Genomic DNA, 19,638 nt, shown 5'->3' with positions numbered 1-19,638 from the left:
TTTATGTTCATCGCTGTTTCATTCAGTTTTCCAATAACCCTCGTTAGACACAAAATTTGGCAACCCTATACCGCTCTTCAGGGATGTAACTGATGGGATCAATGAAATCCAATGCATCAATATGCTATGTAACCACGCTTGCCGGAACATTCGGCTCATAGAGACAAAGTCAACTTTTATGGCATATAGCTATCGGGGGCCCATCAATTTATCCACGGGCCAGGATTTAAACGCTTTTATTTTGTGCTCGGATTAGGAAGAAAGTGTACGCACCTGGACCCACTCCACAGAAGCAAGCTGAACGTGTTCTCCAGAGTTCTTTTTGTTTTGGTGTTGCTGTTAGTTTGATCGCGAAACAGGTTATCACGGAATTTGTGGTTTCGATTTTGGAGGACCAATACTCAATAGACTAAGGATGGTAAATATGGATTAAAATTCTCTTATCTGCAGCCACTTCATCAAGTGTATCGATTTTAAAATTACTCAAACCGAGAGGTTAATTTGAATACGTGCAGGTAGTGGATTTAGTTCGAAATCAGTTATAATGTACGCCGGTTCGGATTAAGTATACGCAAAGTGATCGATATTGAACGATTTCATATTGCTGGACTAAAGAAGTCTGACATTCAAATTGTTCTTAAGATACCGAAATGTTTAATCTTAGTGCCTATTAAAATTTTTAATACAATTGAGATCGAATATAGTGAAACTGTTAAAAATTTATTCATTGAATACAGAAAGTGGAACTAGGGTGTGATTGAGATTCTTAGTTTCAATTGTAATGTCTGACCGCTGCAAATTTGAATATCTTGTTTAAATGTGTTTTTCGATACCTTTCAAGGTCATCAAAGATCGAAGTTAAATTGCTGGAAATAATTCAAATATTTTGAACAAGTTACTTTTTTTTGTAACTATCCCTTAATTCGTTATTATAATTTTATCGAACCTTCAGAACACTTCTAGTGATTTTTGGAATCGAAATTTTCTTTTTACCAATAAACGGACCAAAAATAAAAACTCATTGAGGACCTAGTTTAGAACCAAATGAACTGGCTTCAAATTTTGTAGAGGAGTTACCTGGTGTTGATGCCATCTAAAAAAGACTGGCATTTTTAACATGCATTATAAGATTTGTCGGGCAAACTTGCAAATGTGATTTTTCTTTCTTTGGAAAATGATACCATTTAAAAAAAGTGTTCAGGACCACAAGCACTTAAAAAAAAATTTGAAATTTACTTTCTGGCTCAAATTTTCGTTTGGGATTATTCAACAAGGTAAATATTAAAACATTAATACTTTTTTTGGGCAAGTCAGTACGCCGAGTCCGCAAGTTTGAACCTAAGAGTAAACATAGAACACAGTTGTACCGGATTAGTTTATTAATAACTTTTCGCCAATTACAACGTTGATATAAAGGATCCCACATATTATCTAAATAAATACTCGAAAAGATGTACATAATTTCAATCTGAATTTGATTTAAAATTTATTGAATTCAGTTAAGTTTTCGTTAAGTTTCATTCGTAATGAATTATGATTTTTTATTTGAAACAAAACTGTGGTTCAAAAACAACCAGTTTTTGTTCTTACCTTTGTATTGCTGGCTCTCATAACTATGATTATTCTTAAAAATTTTATTAAAAAAAATAATTGATACAAATATGTTCTACAAGTTGAAACAGAAAAAAATTATTTCAAATGTTGTAAATCAAGATATCTACAGTGAGCGAAATAAGAATAGCACCACTATGTGTTTTGCTTGTTAAAATATCAATGCTTGAAAAATACGAAAATTTTCTTCCACAGTTTGTTCTGAATTGCTTACTGGATAAATCAAGCATGAGTTTACTTTTTTTGGACGTAGTAATTGGCGTTGAGGACCAAAAATGTGAAAAAGGGTGCGAAATAAGAATAGCACCACTTGAGTTTTTCAACAATAACAAGATTATTTTTCAAAATTTACTGTGTAAGAGTGAATAATAATGCTTCTACGAATTATTTGAATAGATAACTGCATTTTAGGAGTTTTCCAGAATTTCAAAGGTTTTCAAAAGTATTAAAAGGAGGTTTTAAGAGATGCTCCTCTAGCGTTAAGGAATTTGATATATGAGCCTTAAAACTTGTTCAAACTACTTGATTTCTTCATTAACATTCATAAGTATGATGCAAAATGATGAAACATAGTTTTGAGGCTGAGTTTGAATCCAAAAAGCTGGTTGGAATTCAAAAATACTAATATTTATTAATTGTCAAACACAATTTCTCTAGTTTTAAGTCTTAGATAGCAGCACTATCTTGCCATTTAACCAAATTCATGCCCATTTTCGAATATCCGGGATTAATTAGGGAGTGCTGGATTATTTTGGTCAAGAAATAAATACATGTACCGTGTAATGTACCGCTTTGGAAATTCTAAGACCACTAAATCCAAAAAAATTTAGAATTGCATCAAGGTCACTAAAAGCGAATTTTTTGGCCCGATTATCAGAATAAAGTTATACTTTGCGATGGAGCAATTGAATCGGAAGTTGAGATGAGCAGGAACTTTGACGGTTGTACATTTTTGTGCTGGTGATTCTTTTGCAAATCCGGAAAAGCTTTCTGCAGCGTGAACTTCCACAAAACTGTGATGGGAAAAAACCTCAAAAAGATGAATATGGAACTAAATAAACCTGGAAAATCAATATTGAGACTAAATTTTCTTTTAATTGCAAGATAGTGCTGCCATCTACGACTTGAAACTGGAAAAGTGTGGTTTACTGAACAAAATCAAAGTTTTTGATTTCCAACCTATTTTTTCTGATTTAAAATTAATCCCGAATGTTTGTTTCATCATTTTACGTCATTTTAATGAAGTAAGTAAGTAGTTTAATTAAAAATTACAGAACTAATATCAAATCCCTTAACGCTAGAGTAGCATCTCTAAAAAAACCCCTTTTAAAACCTTTGAACACATTTGGAATTCTGGAAAACTCCTTAAAAGGCAGTTATCTATTCAAATAATTCGTAGAAGCATTATTATTCACTTTTACACAGTAAATTTTGAAAAATAATCTTGTTATTGTTGAAAAACTCAAGTGGTGCTATTCTTATTTCGCACCCTTTTTCACATTTTTGGCCCTCAACGCCAATTGCTACGTCAAAAAAAAAAGTAAACTTATGCTTGATTTATCCGTTGAGCAACTCAGAATAAACTGTGGAAGAAAATTTTCGTAATTTTCAATCATTCATATTTTAACAAGCAAAACACATAGTGGTGCTATTCTTATTTCGCTCACTTTATCAAAAGTAATGAATCAGCTTTTTTTGAGTTTATGGAAGTGATCAGACATAATTTGTTTTTTTTTATTTCTCCATTTTTATCTTCGGAACGGAGACTTGAAACGAAAGTTTCTGGCTAGAAACCTGAAAGGTACATGCTAAGACGTTCGTGTTGCGGTCCGTTACGATAGCTATCAAACATTTAGCGCACGATTTGGCCACCATATCTTGTTCATTTAAATGGTGGACTGTTTTTTTCACCTTGATTGCCATGAAGTCAGGCTTCTAATATGTGTTGTAAGCCTACTTGGTTTAATAATTCTACTGAATCAAAACAATCGAAAGACTCCCATTAATTCAACCACGGTAAAAGAAAAGTTCAGATACCTACCTGTATTTCCATAGCAACTTAGTATCTTCTTCAGTGAGCGTTTTCGATTCAATTGAAAACGCTCACTGAAGAATATGGTAAGTTTCTATCGAAATACCGGTATCTAAACTTTTCTGTATATTTGCCAGCTGAACGAACGAGAAAGAAAATTTGCACGTGTAAACGTTAAATAATTTTGTAGCTTTACTCAATATATCATCAATTTCTATCCATGCATTCAAGAGGTATTCTTCCAAAACCTAAGTGTAAGTGCCTTTAGTATATACAATTCTGGGCAAATAATGCGATCCCCTTAATTCTCTAAAATTAAACTTTATTCGCTGAAAAACTCACCGAAGTTTATTTTCATGAATTCAAATAACTTTTGTTTTACGAGAATCATTAACGATGAGGGAAATTTTAAAAAAAATCAAAAATATTATTAATACAGGGGTTTAGGAACTACATTTTCAGTACTTTTTCGGTTGTAGTTTTAACACATTTCAACAATTTAAAAAAAAATTACGCTATAATTTTATATAATTTTTGTTAATATTGTTCCACAAATAACTGAGATATTTAAACTTATACAACAAGGGTTACATATTCGTAGATTTGTTTTCGTTTTTTCTCAACTCTGCTTTAAGACGGGATTTATATTTCATCTCTTTAAACCTATTTAGTATAATCTATTAATCAAAAAATCAATCTTGGGCACTTGTCACTGTAGACATAGCTGTCAATAATTTTTAACGAAGCTGATGATTTTTGAAAAAAGGTTAATTTCCTTACTTTCTTCAGTTTCTCTAAGCTTTAGTTTTTGACAACTGCTTGACAGAAAGTTGTCATTAGTATAGATTGTATGGTTAACATATTTTGAAATATTCTACGCAAGAGGTCAGTTAAAATATTTAATATTTATGCTGTCTAAGGCGAGGTTAGGTTTTAAAGAGTTGATTTAGTACAATAATAAAACAATTTGAAATTTAATTTTTTAACCAGCGAATAAAATAGTGTGCTATTTTCCTATTCATGTCGCCGTTCCACTTCTTACAACATTCATGAACATTGAACAAAAAGTTCAATACCCTGGTTTTGGAAAGAGGTCGAAGTGTATTCTAAAAAAATTCAACACTATATTTTGTGGATAACTTGTGAATGCAAGAATAATAATTGATGAAATTTTCAGTGGAGTTATTTAAAAAAAAACGAACACACACATATAGGATTTCAGTGAAACTTTATGTTTCTTTGAAGAGATCAAAATTCTTCTTAATACTAAAGCGTACATCTTTCAAGAATATAATGGCTAGAATCTTACTAATGCTAACACCACCAGCCCACAGAAAGAGTGCTATGTATGCCGTGACCGAGACTCGATCTCATGATGTCTGGCTTAGAAGATTTAAACGGCCACAGTCGGCGGCATTTGGTGATGTATATAATGTGTACGTATGAAGAATTTGGTAACAATCTATCAAGTGGTTTTGGAGATAGCGTCCAAAAAATACAGAAGCTTATTGACAACATTTTTTGGACAGGATGCAGAAAAATCCAGGAAAGTCCCAGTGGGAACCCCAAAACAGCTGGAAATTAGTTATTCGACCAAAGTTCATGTGGTAAATCGTTTAAGAAGTCTTAGAGAATCTGACAATAAGCTGAAATTTGAATAAAAGTGAAGATGGTTGATTCCATAAAGTAAGGGAATGTGGGAGGTTCTATCAAGACTAATACACATGACTGACTTCATTTCCACAACATAGAAAAGCTTCCCACCGGTAAAATGATCAAAATACGGCGGTCAAATAGTGCGCAAAATATTTGGACCGTTAGTCGGGAGTTATTTTTAAAAAAATCGCTATGGACAGCTTCAACGGGCACTTGGCAAGTTTCCAGTCAGAAATTTGTCGGAGACCCTGGAATTTTCCGGAGATAAACAAGAAGAAAAAAAATGAATAATTTGATGTTTATTTAGTACTTGAGTAGGCAGACCAGGAGGCAGAAAGCTGAAAATCAATCAGTAGTTCAAAATAATTGACAAGAAGAATGGCTAAATATATGAAGTTGACTGCTTCCAAATTTATAGATGATTTTAACCAACTTGGTCTATCGTCCTCTTTTTTGTTGAATCTGGAATCGTGCCATTACGCAAAAACCGTGGTGGAGTGGTAAAAAGTCAAATATCTATGTAGTTTTTGTGCAGAAGGAGGACAATCTGCTAAAATTGTCATAATAAAATGTTGAGTAATTTAGAAGTTAAAGCTTCAGGAAATAGAAAAAGGTCCCCGAAAGAAGTCTTGATTTAGAAAAGAAGTGGATCAAGGTATACATTACCTATAGATGGCACAGGTAGAGCCCAAAACTGAAGGTCGAAAAACTTCTTCATAGAACACTATCTCTTAAACCACTTGACAGAACGTTGCATAAATTTGCACATGTAAACATTACATTACTAGGCCGCTTCGCTGAAATTTTTTTTCAAATTCCTTCCATGCATTCAAAAGTTTTTCACAAAACCAAGTGTTGCATATTTTCAAATACATTCCTTAAGTCCCTAAGGAATTAAGCAGGACTTATTTTCAACATGGGCCAAACTGCTATTAGAACATTTTTTTTTCTCGAGCTAGCAAACTAGTTTATATGTGTTTTATCATAGCTGTGAATATTTTTAAAGCTTTGCAGAAAACTTCTTGAAAGTTGACTCCAATAATGGCACTTCCTCCTAATAATTGGCTTGATTTGGCTCAACTGTCAAAAATCAACACATTATTTTCAATTTTCAATCCCTTAATCACTTATTTAAGTGGCACGCTAGATATAATTAGAATCATTGGAAGGAGCTTGTTCAAATTTTTCATCATTAATTTGATTTATAAGTTTGTCCAAAATAAGTCTGTTACCCTATGTATATTATTGAATTCTAGGACCTTCTATAATCCAACATGCTGTCAATTTTATCAATAGGAATGCCAAGATCGTAAAATTGATAATGTCTTGATAACAAAAACCTAAAAATATGAGACATTTTGAAGACTTCTGTTGGAGTTCATGCGTTCTACGGTTCCTAATTTCTGTTGTTTTTAAATTTTTCTTAGATTCTTAATCCACAAAATGGATTTTACTAAGAGTTGATAGAACGTTTTTCTCAAAACTCACCAGGAGGAGGATAGTTATTTAGCTACTTTGTTGAACTTTTTTTTTCTTTATTGCTGCACAAGAAACAAGATACGTCTCACTTAACAATAAAACGAGTTCATAGCTGCTGAAATCATTATGTTGGCAGAGAAAGTGATTCACTATGAGAGTGATGAATCGGCTGCGGTAACAAATTATTGAACTCATAGTTTAAAATGTAGTATTCTTATGACTTTCTGTTTGTTTACTCAGATGAATGTAAGTATCTACGACTATCCTCGAGAGATTTGGTACACCATTCCTTCGTGGGAAATACTGACAAAGGTGATAACGTTCCTACCGGTCATTTCGTTTGGGATCTTCGGCAATGTGGCACTGCTTTGTATCATATGCACTCTGCGGCAGCTGAGAACCCCAACTAACTATTTGATCGCGAATTTGGCGGTTGCAGATTTAGCCACCGTAGCAGTTTGTCCCGCTATGTTCATGTTGCACGATTTCTACCAGAACTATGTGATGGGTGCCATCGGTTGTCAATTGGAAGGATTTCTGGAAGGTAGATTGGATAAATTGAAACAATGATGAGGTATTTAAAAAAACAGGAATTTTCTTTTTCAGGTTCTCTCTTAATCACATCTGTCCTTTGTCTGTGTGCCATCAGCTACGATAGACTGACGGCTATCGTGTTTCCGAGAAAATCAAGACTGACGAACCGAGGAGTAATATTTCTCATTGCATGCACCTGGTGCTTTGGATTCTTGCTAGCCCTACCCCTTTCTATTTATCGGAGTTATAAGGAACGGCAATGGAAAAACTATCTGGAGACATTTTGTACTGAAAACACCGAATTTCTCCCACGCTACTGGCATGTCCTGATTGGCGCCTTGGTTTGGTTTCCTTTGGCTGTCATGATTTGTTGCTACAGTATTATATTCATGAAGTTGGATCGCTATGAGCGCAAAGTTTTGAATCGAGAACATCCGATAGCTGTTTGCTACAAAAAGAAAGTTGCTAAATGCTTGTTTATTGTGCTGATCGTTTTTATACTCTTGAGGATACCATTTACTACGCTTGTGTTTATTCGATATAACAGGTTTATGACCGAAAATACCACACAGATTGGACAAGATTTCCTGATACTGTGGTACGTTTCTCACTATTTGATTTTCCTGAATGCTGCAGTGAATCCCGTTATTTATGGATTAACTAATGATAATTTCCGGAAGGCTTACCACAAAACCAAACTTTGGAAATGCTTCTGGACATGTGGACAACGCAAAAAGGTTAGTACAAAATTATGTTGTTTATCATAAGACATGAGTAGATTCTATAACCTGTTCAGATTTATAAGGTCAAGTAGATTAAGCGTGGTTGACATGGGTAGTTTTGAGATAACACTAAAGGTATGTGTAAAGTGAGTACCTACTAAAGTGAAAGGTCCCATCCATGCCAAATTGGGGTCAGATCGGATGACAGGAAGGGGTCGCTTACTTTCTCGGACATTCCACATACGCCAGATCACGCTCCACTTGGTCGAACCATTTCGCTCGTTGCGCCCCTGCTCGTCTCGTTCAAATTCCTACCGGACAGTCGTCCGGCATTCTCGCAACATGTCCTGTCCAACGCATCCGGCAAGCCTTCACCACATTCATTCATGTACAGGTTACACTTCGTGCGAGGGCTATGTCTTCTCGATCGCAGTTGCCTGTGGAGTGCATAGTAGGCACGACTTTAGGCAGATCATTCGCCGCCGGATCTTACGGCTGGTGTCATTTTCTGCGTTCACCAGTGAGCCGAGATAGACAAAGTCTTCGACCGCCGTCGATCGTGACCTTGTTATTACTGGACAAGCAGGTTCGGTCTGTCTCGGATAAGCAGGCTAGCATACACTTCGCCTTGGATGTATTAATCGTTAATCCAATCCTTCCTGTTTCGAGTTTCAGTTTGCGGTAGATCTCCTCCACCGCCGCAGATGATGTGCCGATTACATCAATGTCATCAGCAAAGCAGATAAGTTGACTGGTTCTGTTGAAAATCGTGCCCCGCATTTCGCCCACCGCTCGTCGAATAACACCTTCTAGCGCCACGTTGAACATCATATAGGATAGACCATCGCCTTGTCGAGGCGCTCTGCGCGATTCGAATGAATTCGACAATTCGACCGAGATCCGCGCACAGCACTTCGTTCCAGCCATCGTCGTCACCTTGATCAGTCTGCTCAGCTTCCCGGGAAAACCGTTCTCGTCCATGATATCCATAGCTCGTCGAGGTCAATCGTGAGGTATGCGGCTTTCAAGTTAATGAATAGACGGTGCGTAGGAATTTGATGTTCACGGCTGCTTCCACCTTTTAATCACCTCACGATTGTCCGTCAAGATGCTCCCGTCCTTATCTCGGCACATTTCAGCTTGCGGCACGAAGCCTTTGCGGGATGCGTTGAGTTCCTGATAGAATTTTCGTGTTTCTTGAGAATGATGCAGCTGTTTCAGCTCTTCGAAGTTCTCCTCCTCCAGGCGGCGTTTTTTTTCTTGAAAAATTCGGGCTCGCTGCTTCATCCGCTGTCAGTGATTTTCCACATTTCGACGGGTGTCTCTTTGCGGCAGCTCTGCTTCGAGCGATTGCGTGTAGTCTGCCGGGACCTCAGGTTGCTTCAGTCGTGTCCTTCAAAAAGTTCCGGTCGTATGCTATGACAGACGTTAGTCCATAATAAGTAACATTTGATCAGTACATGACTGACTTTGATTCATGTATGTGTGTATGTATGTTGGTTATCCACCATGGGTGCACGGATTCACCGCAGTTTCTGTCTTATTATGTGTTCAGGTGCTTTCTTTAGATTATTAAGATCGACAAATCTCCAATGAAATGCATTTTTAATTTTTTTACATGATATTTCGTCTCACGACATAATCTGATGAGAAATATTCCTCCAATTTAACTAATCGAACATTCTTATCATATAGTCAGTGATTAGAGGAAACACATCTTACCTGTCGGCTACTTATTGGATTCGAACCCAAAAGTTTTCTTGCCGGCGACACCAAAACCAGGGGCAGGATTATGGAACTCGAAACAATCGAGTTTCGTTCGATTCGACCAACTTTGGCATTACCGATCTCGATTCGAATGGAACGTTTTGCGATAATCTACTACCCGATTTACTCGAAATCTAGTACGTTGATATTTACAACTCGGACGAGATTCGTAAAACTGATTCTAAGTCGATTCGAGTTCAACTCGAAACTGGTAACTCGAATCGAATAGGATTCATAATTTCACCCCAGGCTTGCCTATCCGCTAGACCACGTTGGCGCTAGATGACCAGATCTTTGGTTCTCAAAATAGTTTTTTTTTCGAAGCGGGTTTCCTCGGGTCCAGTTTATTGTCTTCATATAACAGTTATATCTTCAATAAAAGAAGTACAGGCCCTTTTCGATTTTTGCAACAAGCCCGAACATATTGTGTTGCATAAATCAAATAGGGTTTTTTTAACTTGTTACTAAAAATTAACCATTGTTATTACCATTTTTCTCGTCAATTTTGACAATTTTTAGGCAATTTATATTACTCTTTTATCACGTTTTAGACATATTTTGATTTTTTTTAAATTATTGTTGTCATTTGAAATCGGCAAATACCTACACTGCCGGCCAAAAGTTTGGGATCACCTGCTAAAAAACATGCAAATTTTGATCGTTCATATCTCAGCCGTCTTAGGACATATTGCAAATCTTCTGATCTCATTTGAAAGATAATGAGCAATAGCTATTTCGGAGGTATTTTTCCTATAAATAATGTTTTAGTTTTCCACCTAAAACTAAACCTAAAGTTAGAACATTTTCAAAAAATCGCACTAAATATTCAAAGCCAATCATCTCGAGATAGGGTGAACCAAATTTCAAAATTTGAGTCGCATTAGAATCCTTATTCTATACTTCTCAAAACACAATAAAAAAATTGTGTGCAAAAATTTAAGAATGTACTATTAATTAATAAAATAGACACTTAAGTTATCGTCAAAAAGTTTGGGATCACCCCTTAGTATGGTGTATCGGCCAAAAGTTTGGGATCATTCTTTTAAAAACATGCAAATTTATTTCATTCATATCTTTCTCATCTAACATCGTATTGCAGATCTGGAGGGTGCATTTGAAAGCTTAGGAATTGTTGTTTTTTCATAAATTCATTAAAAATTATACTTTAAATCCATAACCATACAAAAATTCACAATCATAAGTGTGAATTTTCAAAAAAAAAAAAACAATTAATTTCAGGTTAATTTTTTAATGTTATCGCTTTAAAATATATTTTTTTTATGAATTTATGAAAAAATAACAATACCTAAGCTTTCAAATGCACCCTTCAGATCTGCAATACGATGTTAGATGAGAAAGATATGAATGAGATAAATTTACATGTTTTTGGCCGATACACCATACCGAGGGGTGATCCCAAACTTTTGGACGATAACTTAAGTGTCTATTTTATTAATTAAAAGAACATTCATAAATTTTTGCACACAGTTTTTTGATTGAGTTTTGAGAATTATAGAATAAGAATTCTAATGCAATTCATATTTTGAAATTTGGTTCATCCTATCGCGAGATGTTTGGCTTTGAATATTGAGTGTGATTTTTTGAAAATGTTCTAACTTTAGGTTGAGTTTTAGGTGCAAAACTAAAACATTATTAATGGGAAAAATACCTCCGAAATAGCTATTGCTCATTATCTTTCAAATGAGATCAGAAGATTTGCAATATGTCCTAAGACGGCTGAGATATGAACGATCAAAATTTGCATGGATTTTAGCGGGTGATCCCAAACTTTTGGCCGGCAGGGTATATGAGGAAATGTTGTTTCAAAAACCCATTCGTGCCAATATCAAGCGGGGTCTGTATCTGGTATTTTAAAATAAACGATTATTATTAAACTACGGGCAAACATTGGAAAAGAGTTAATCAACTGATCGAAGATAAAAACTCTGATAAGATCTATTAAATGAAAATTTAAGTTGAGTTTTATTCATAAACGTTATTACTTTCTCTGAAACAGTAGTTTTAAAAAACTAAAACATAAGATTTTAATTAGTTTCAATTTTTGTGTGGACGAAAATAGAATTATTGTTTCCTTTATGATGATTGTGAATTAGTTAAGTTAAAACTTAGAATGAGACACATTCATAACGATAGAATTCAGAATCACAACTCAAGGTCTCAAATCTAATCAAAATAATAATTTCCAATCAAGATTTAGGAAATATGCAGTAAAAATCTGAGATTTTGGCACTGGAGATTGGAAACTTTGTCAACTAACGACGATGAAAAATGTCATATCAATTCAGCGGACACCTCGGCAATCGCAACCCATTATTTTAATTGGTTTCGACACTTGGAAAATGCTTGTTAAATGTCTGGTCAACATGAAATGTTGACGAAAACTCCGGTTTGGGAATTCAGCGAAAATAAATTGTAAAAAAGTTCAAATAGAGAAAAAAAATGAGAATCTAAGTGGATATCAGAGTCATAATAGGAAATACAAAATTTATTAATCAAAATTCAAATGTTCATTCTAATTTCATGTCTTTGGTACCAAAAATATTGGTTTCAAGTGATTTGACAATTTTTTTGAATCAGATTTTTTTGAATCAGAATCAGATCATATAAAAAAAAGAGAAAATTTGGATTGGATAAGTAGAACTGTTTCAGCTGATGAATATAAAACTGAAAACTTGAATTAAGCATGAATATAAAGCTTCCACTACATGGACTATAAATCTGTTGAGAAAAGCAAATATAAAATTATATCTTTATTGCATAACTTATAAAAGATTTAGATATAAACATAGACATATTTATGTCACATAATCACTCAATAAAACTCTGGATTATTGCATTGTAATAGGAATTCAGAATACTAGCTTGAATAGATGGTTATTTGAAAATAGAAATGCTCAGAGTCAAATCGAAAGTTTTGAGAAAGCTTTAAATCGAATTTCAAATCTATGACTGCAAATTATAGTAGCTTTCCCAAATATCGTAATCAACCAAACTTTAAGTGTAAACTGAAAATTGTATCGTGAAATGTGGAGAAAGATTTAAAAAATAAATGATTTGATCCGCTGTGAAATCAAAACATTATTATTTTATTTATTGTAAAGTGAGCATTTCAGGTTGCAGGATTTATCTGCACTTGCCCGGGTTTTCAAAGGAAAATTTGGAAGAAGTACGATTTTCTACACTTTCCTTTTTTATTGAAAGCGGCCCACCACACTCCTCCACACCAAGCAGCTCGATTTGAGCCTCCTGGTAATGGACGCTGACTGTTCTCAGCATGTCTGGCAGCAAAACAAGATAAAAATTTAATATGTACTTGAAAACGCGAGTAAAGTTTTAATACATATTTAGTGCTAAGAACTTTCAAAGTGATTATTTAATGCGAGGAAATGTAATGAGGGAATACAATAATATTTGTTAAAAATTAATCTCAGTGGAAGAATATTCCTTTTAAGAGATCCATTATTGATCTAATGAAAAAACTAAGATTTAAAAGAATTATTTATATACTAGCTGATCCCGTACGAACTTCGTTTCGCTTTAAATCATTGGTACGTCAAAATGAGTTTAGAAAATCAATTCGAAACATTCTTTTGAAAATTTTGGGGAAAAAATTCAACAGTGTTTAAAGTCGCTACTATTATTATTACTTGAAATTCAAATTACACAGTTGATTGGCTTTTTATTAAAATTTATGTAAGAGTGTTTTCTTCTCGATCGGTTGCAAAATCTAGACATTATGGAAGAAACATGTACTATTTGTTTATGTGCTCGACTCTTTTGCTTGACCTTCACACTTAAATTGGTATAAATTAACTGCCTCCAACAAAATTATTGCACAAAACACTGAACGTTCAATGAAACCCTCTTTTTTTTGTCGCATGGCTCGAAATTCGAAAATTGAAACCAATTTTACGTTCCTCAAAACTCCCTTGTGTCATTTTTTCTTTTCAAATTATATGTAAAATAACGTCAGGAACTTGAAAACAGTGAACAGTGAATATAGACGCCCTTTTCGCCGACCCTTGACACGGAACAAGCCTAGAGTCCACCTAAAGTCAATTGCTCATAGTTTATAACCCTCATCTGAACATTTTTATCTCAATCCGGTGCGTGATCACGACAATATCGCGAAAACAGTGAGCAACTAACATGGACGGTCTTTTTTTTACCGCGATTCAAAACTTGACACCTGAAATCAATTATCTTTTCTGTTAAACTCCCATGTGTCAATTTTCATTACAATTCTATGCTCAATCAAGAGAATATCGTAAAAACAGTGAACAGATAATAATCCCTTTTGCCGACCCCTGAGTCAAGATTTGAAACCTGAAAGCAAAAGAGCGTCCCTAAAAACTCCTATGTGGCAATTTTCATCTCAATCCAATGTAGAATAACGTCACTATCGCAAAAACATTAAAGTTGGGTATGGACGACTCCTTCAGCCGACTTCTGATCCGCAATTCGAAAATTGAAATCGATTGCTCGTCCCTCAAAACACTCATGTGCTAATTTTCATCACAATCTGGTGTTAAATAACGCCAATATCGCAAAAACATTAATCAGTTGATATGGACGACCCCTTTGGCCGACCCCTGACCCTTAATTTGATAACTGTTCTTCGAAATTATCGACGTTTTTCGGTGAGTTTTAATAATAATAAAACAGATTTACCAGTTGTCCATACGTTTCGAGCTACTCTGGCATTCGCTCCTCCTCAGTGGACACTAAAATTATATTTTACTTTTTAACATTAAACTTTAAATCTAAATTTTTAATTTTAACTTACAAATGACTGGCCATCGTCTGAACTATTTTGATTTTGGACAGTTTGTTTTGTTTTGCGTTTACATTTGTTTGTCAGTGTCTGTGTCAATTTTGCGATTATGGGGTCGTAAGCGGTCTTAAAATTTAACGAGTCTCTCTGCCTATTAACGACATTATCGTCACCTCTCAATTTGATGTAAAATGTTTCGGCAGTTATTCTAGCATTGTATCCAGTAACTCTTTCCAATATTTTGGTATTTTCAAAATCAAAAATGTGCCCAGTTTCTAGACAGTGCTGTGCTAGACCTGTACTTATTTGTTTTGTGGATACATTTGTCTTATGTTGCTTCAAACGTTTTTCTAAAAACTGGCTCGTTTCTCCTACATATGGTTTACAACATCCTCCACATGTTATTTCGTAAACAACATTTATGTTTTTGTTCTTTGGAATCTTGTCCTTGGTTTTTGTGAAAATCATATTTTTGACCTTGTCTTATGGCTGAAAAGCGACGTTGATATCAAATTGTTTTAAGTATCTGGACAATTTTTCTCCCAAACCTTTCCTCCTATAATACTTTCATGTTCTTTCTAAATATTATACCTTGAATTTTCACAACTCGCCGAAATGCCAAAAATTAAATAAGAGTAAAACTATTTTTGGAATTTACTTTTTTCCAATATTGTGGGAAATTTTACTCGCAGAAGTTTGGTGTTCCGATGGGCTCCCCATTGAGTCCAGTTGTGTCATCTATCGCTCTGGAACGGATTGAACAGGCAGCACTCGTTGAACTTCAAACGAAGGGTATCTCACCGATGTTCTTCAAGCGGTATGTGGACGATTGCTTGGTTGCTGCAAAGAGTGATGAACAACACGAAATTGTCCGTACATTCAATGGGTTTCATCAAAGGCTGCAGTTTACAATCGAACACGAGGTGAATGGTGAAATCAAATTCTTGGATACCATTTTACGCCGAGAAACGAACACGATATCAACGGAATGGTTCCCCAAAGATGAGAAAGGTAGATATTTAGATTTTAACTCCGTTAGCCCTTTTTCACATAAAAAAATACAATAATCGCATTGGTGGACAGAGCAATTAGGCTCACTCACACAAGATACAGGGAAAAAACACTCAAGACAGTTAAAAACATTTTAAAAATTAATAACTACCCCTCACATCTTGTAAGAAATGTAATTAAAGAACGAACACACAAATTATACAATGGCTTAAGCGTGTCCAGTAAAAGCATGAATAATTTTGTAACCATTCCATACTGTGCTGGTTTGGGAGAAAAATTGTCCAGATACTTAAAACAATTTGATATCAACGTCGCTTTTCAGCCGTTAGACAAGGTCAAAAATATGATTTTCACAAAAACCAAGGACAAGATTCCAAAGAACAAAAACATAAATGTTGTTTACGAAATAACATGTGGAGGATGATGTAAATCATATGTAGGAGAAACGAGCCAGTTTTTAGAAAAACGTTTGAAGCAACATAACACAAATGTATCCACAAAACAAATAAGTACAGGTCTAGCACAGCACTGTCTAGAAACTGGGCACATTTTTGATTTTGAAAATACCAAAATATTGGAAAGAGTTACTGGATACAATTCTAGAATAACTGCCGAAACATTTTACATCAAATTGAGAGGTGACGATAATGTCGTTAATAGGCAGAGAGACTCGTTAAATTTTAAGACCGCTTACGACCCCATAATCGTAAAATTGACACAGACACTGACAAACAAATGTAAACGCAAAACAAAACAAACTGTCCAAAATCAAAATAGTTCAGACGATGGCCAGTCATTTGTAAGTTAAAATTAAAAATTTAGATTTAAAGTTTAATGTTAAAAAGTAAAATATAATTTTAGTGTCCACTGAGGAGGAGCGAATGCCGAAGTAGCTCGAAACGTATGGACAACTGGTAAATCTGTTTTATTGTTATTAAAACTCACCGAAAAACGTCGATAATTTCGAAGAACAAACAACCGCGGTGATAAATCCAAAACTTAATTCGATAACTGTAATCTATTGCTCGTCTCTCAAAACACTCATGTGCTAATTTTCATCACAATCCGATGTATAATAACGTCAATATCGCAAAAACATTAATGAGTGAATATGGACGACCCCTTTGGCCGACCCCTGACCCTAAATTTGATAACTGTAATCGATTGCTCGTCCCTCAAAACACTGATGTGCAAATTTTCATCACAATCCAATGTAAAATAATGCCAATATCGCAAAAACATTAATCAGTGGATATGGACGACCCCTTTGGCCGACCCCTGACTCTAAATTTGATAACTGTAATCGATTGCTCGTCTCTCAAAACACTCATGTGCAAATTTTCATCACAATCCGATGTATAATAACGCCAATATCGCAAAAACATTAATCAGTGAATATGGACGACCCCTTTGGCCGACCCCTGACCCTAAATTTGATAACTGTAATCGGTTGCTCGTCTCTTAAAACACTCATGTGCAAATTTTCATCACAATCCGACGGAAAATAACGTCAATAACGTGAAAACAATATTCAGAAGGGGTCGTCCAAAAATTTAAAAACATTTTTCATCATTCCTGGTCCTAATGAGCATCCATGCCAAATTTCAGATCTCTATCTCTTAAGGCGGCTGAGTCTATAGAGGACAAACAAACAAACAAACAAACAAACATACAGATAATTGCTTTTTTTATATATGGGTCATTCCATGTCAAGTGTGCACAGCGAAAAAAATAATCTTATCGAAAATTCGCGAAACTTGGCCGAAAGACTTTCTGATGCCTACTAAATAAATCCTCAATTTTTGAGAATGATCCGCCCACCCCTCGTTCCAGGACCCTCCCTTCTTTTTTTCACGATTTTGAGAAATTCATCAGATAAAAAAACAAAGAATACGACTAAAACTACATAATTCAATTAAATTCATCGCTGAGAAAATTTAAAAAAGGACTTAAATAAGTCTCATTATGTGTTTTTATGAATCTCGGTAATGGAAATTGCATTTAGCTTGGATTTGCTTTCGAGTTTCGATTCAAGAAAAACTTGGAATTGAATCTACAGATTTTTGAAGTTTTTCTAGAAAACATTAAATTTGCCTTATCTGGATACGTGCTTCGAAAACTAAGCAATGCTTACACTAGAGGCCCCCCTAAACTTCTATAAGTGTAAAACTTTCGAGCCATAATATCAGGGGGGCCCCCTCTACTTTTTTATTTAACGTTTCAATAAAGATTTAAAATTTTAATTTCCAATTCTGGTTTTTAAAACTAAAAGCAGTGTGCCCCCAATTGCCCTTGTTGCCCCCCTTTAATACGGCTTTGGTTCAAACAAAAAATACTGTTATTGATGTTTAAACCTTCTGTGCTAATTTGGCATCAAAACAATAATTTTGAATATTTTGAGATACGTTAAAACCATAGTGATCAAAGTTATCCCGAAACATGAAATCTGGTTTTGTAACAAACATTTAGTTATAGCCAGTAATGTCGTTTAAAAATTTTGCTATCAATGATAATTATAGTGACCCGACTTTTGAAAAAGTTAAGTGCTGCAGAATAATTTTGATCTTATGCCTAGTAAAAGATCTCATGCCAAATTTGGGCCAAATCGGATCACGGGAAGGGGTCGCTTAACGAGCCTGAAGTTTGTATGGGATTTTGAGACATTTTGTTCGAGAGAAACATGAAAAACCAGTTTTTCTAGGATAACTTTGGTTTCTTTCGGCCGATTTCTTCTTAAAACGGGTTTTCTTAAAGCATAAATTATGACAAATATTTTATCCGATGACTGCAAATCGATTCGAGATAAAATAAAAAAAAAGTTATTAGGCTTCAAAAATGGGCTAACTTGTTTAAGGGTGGTATTCATCACGGTTAATGCTGCGTCGAAATGTTCGAACGTCCCGTCTCATTAACAATGATGAATATCACCATTAAAAAAGCTATCCATCAAAAACTGATATTTCATGTTTCTCTCGAACAAAATGTCTCAAAATCCCATACGAACTTCAGGCTCGTTGAGCGATTCCTTCTCGTGATCCGATCAGGCCCGAATTTGGCATGAGGTCTTTCACTAGTCACAAATTGATCCTAGAATTGATCCTAGAATTTAAGCCTGCAGCGCATAACATTTTACAGGTTTTGAATTTCCCATACAAATTTGGGACAGTCTAATGATCATGCTTTATACTCCTTACCTCAGTAAGTATTTTAAAACTTTTTAGTGTTACAAAAAAGCAACCCCTTCAACAATATTCGACAATCAATTAAAAAAGTGATCAATGTTCCTACAGTTTACGGTATTTGATATTAAAGATTTTAACTCATTGAACTACTTTGTTGAAGACGATTTGACTTATGGTTTTCAGGCACAATTTTCCCGTATGTTAAGATAACGTGCCGCTATTAAGCCTACCCCCATTCTGATCGTAGATTCAATTTTGTTGAAATTTACATATCGTGGTTTTTACTAGGTTTAAATGAATAAGATCGAGAAGTTTTATAAAGATTTTCTACTGACCTCGATACCTGGTCAAGGATAAATTTGACGACGAATTTGACTTTAGGCAGATACTGTAGTAGCATAATTTGAACTATTATATTCAGCCTTGCGTCTTAAATCCAAAGAGCGTTTCAAAGTTAATAAATGGTTTTTGCATATTTTCAACTTCACTAGATATATTTTGAAGGTAGACATTAAAGTGTCTGATTTATTTTGTATCTCATTTGCAGGTCGAGCCAAGAAAAGAACCGGCCATCGCGATCATCGGGAACCTGCAGCCCCGTGGCCCATGTGGTAACGACAAAATGAGCAGTTTTTCCGGATGGTTTTTTGCGTCAAAAAACGAAAACCAAACCACTGAGGAGTCACGGGAAACGAAAACATCGCAACTCAAACCGACTACCGATGATGGTCAGAACAAGAATAGCAGTACCCTGAAAAATTCTTTTTTTGCTTCCAATGTTAAACTTTCGGATTCATGCTGCCCTAAAGGCGATAAATTGATCTCAAATGATTTTATTTGATTTTGAAA

The 19,638-nt window shown here is 34.9% G+C and overlaps 1 protein-coding gene across 1 annotated transcript; it reads left to right on the top strand.

Annotated features, from left to right (window-relative positions):
- The first annotated feature begins 264 nt into the window (after nt 1–264).
- On the top strand, nt 265–19,630 carry LOC129742943 (substance-P receptor-like). Its single transcript, XM_055734881.1, has 4 exons — nt 265–418; nt 7,019–7,322; nt 7,385–8,049; nt 19,337–19,630. Exons 1-4 carry the CDS (start codon nt 416–418, stop codon nt 19,628–19,630), a joined length of 1,266 nt encoding a protein of 421 aa, XP_055590856.1. The 5' UTR covers nt 265–415.
- The last annotated feature ends 8 nt before the right edge of the window (nt 19,631–19,638 follow it).

The sequence above is a fragment of the Uranotaenia lowii genome, chromosome 2 (genome assembly GCF_029784155.1).
Source record: "Uranotaenia lowii strain MFRU-FL chromosome 2, ASM2978415v1, whole genome shotgun sequence".
Lineage (NCBI taxonomy): Eukaryota > Metazoa > Arthropoda > Insecta > Diptera > Culicidae > Uranotaenia > Uranotaenia lowii.
The sequence above is the reverse complement of the archived record's forward strand: the minus strand, read 5'-3'. Positions and strand labels throughout refer to the sequence as shown.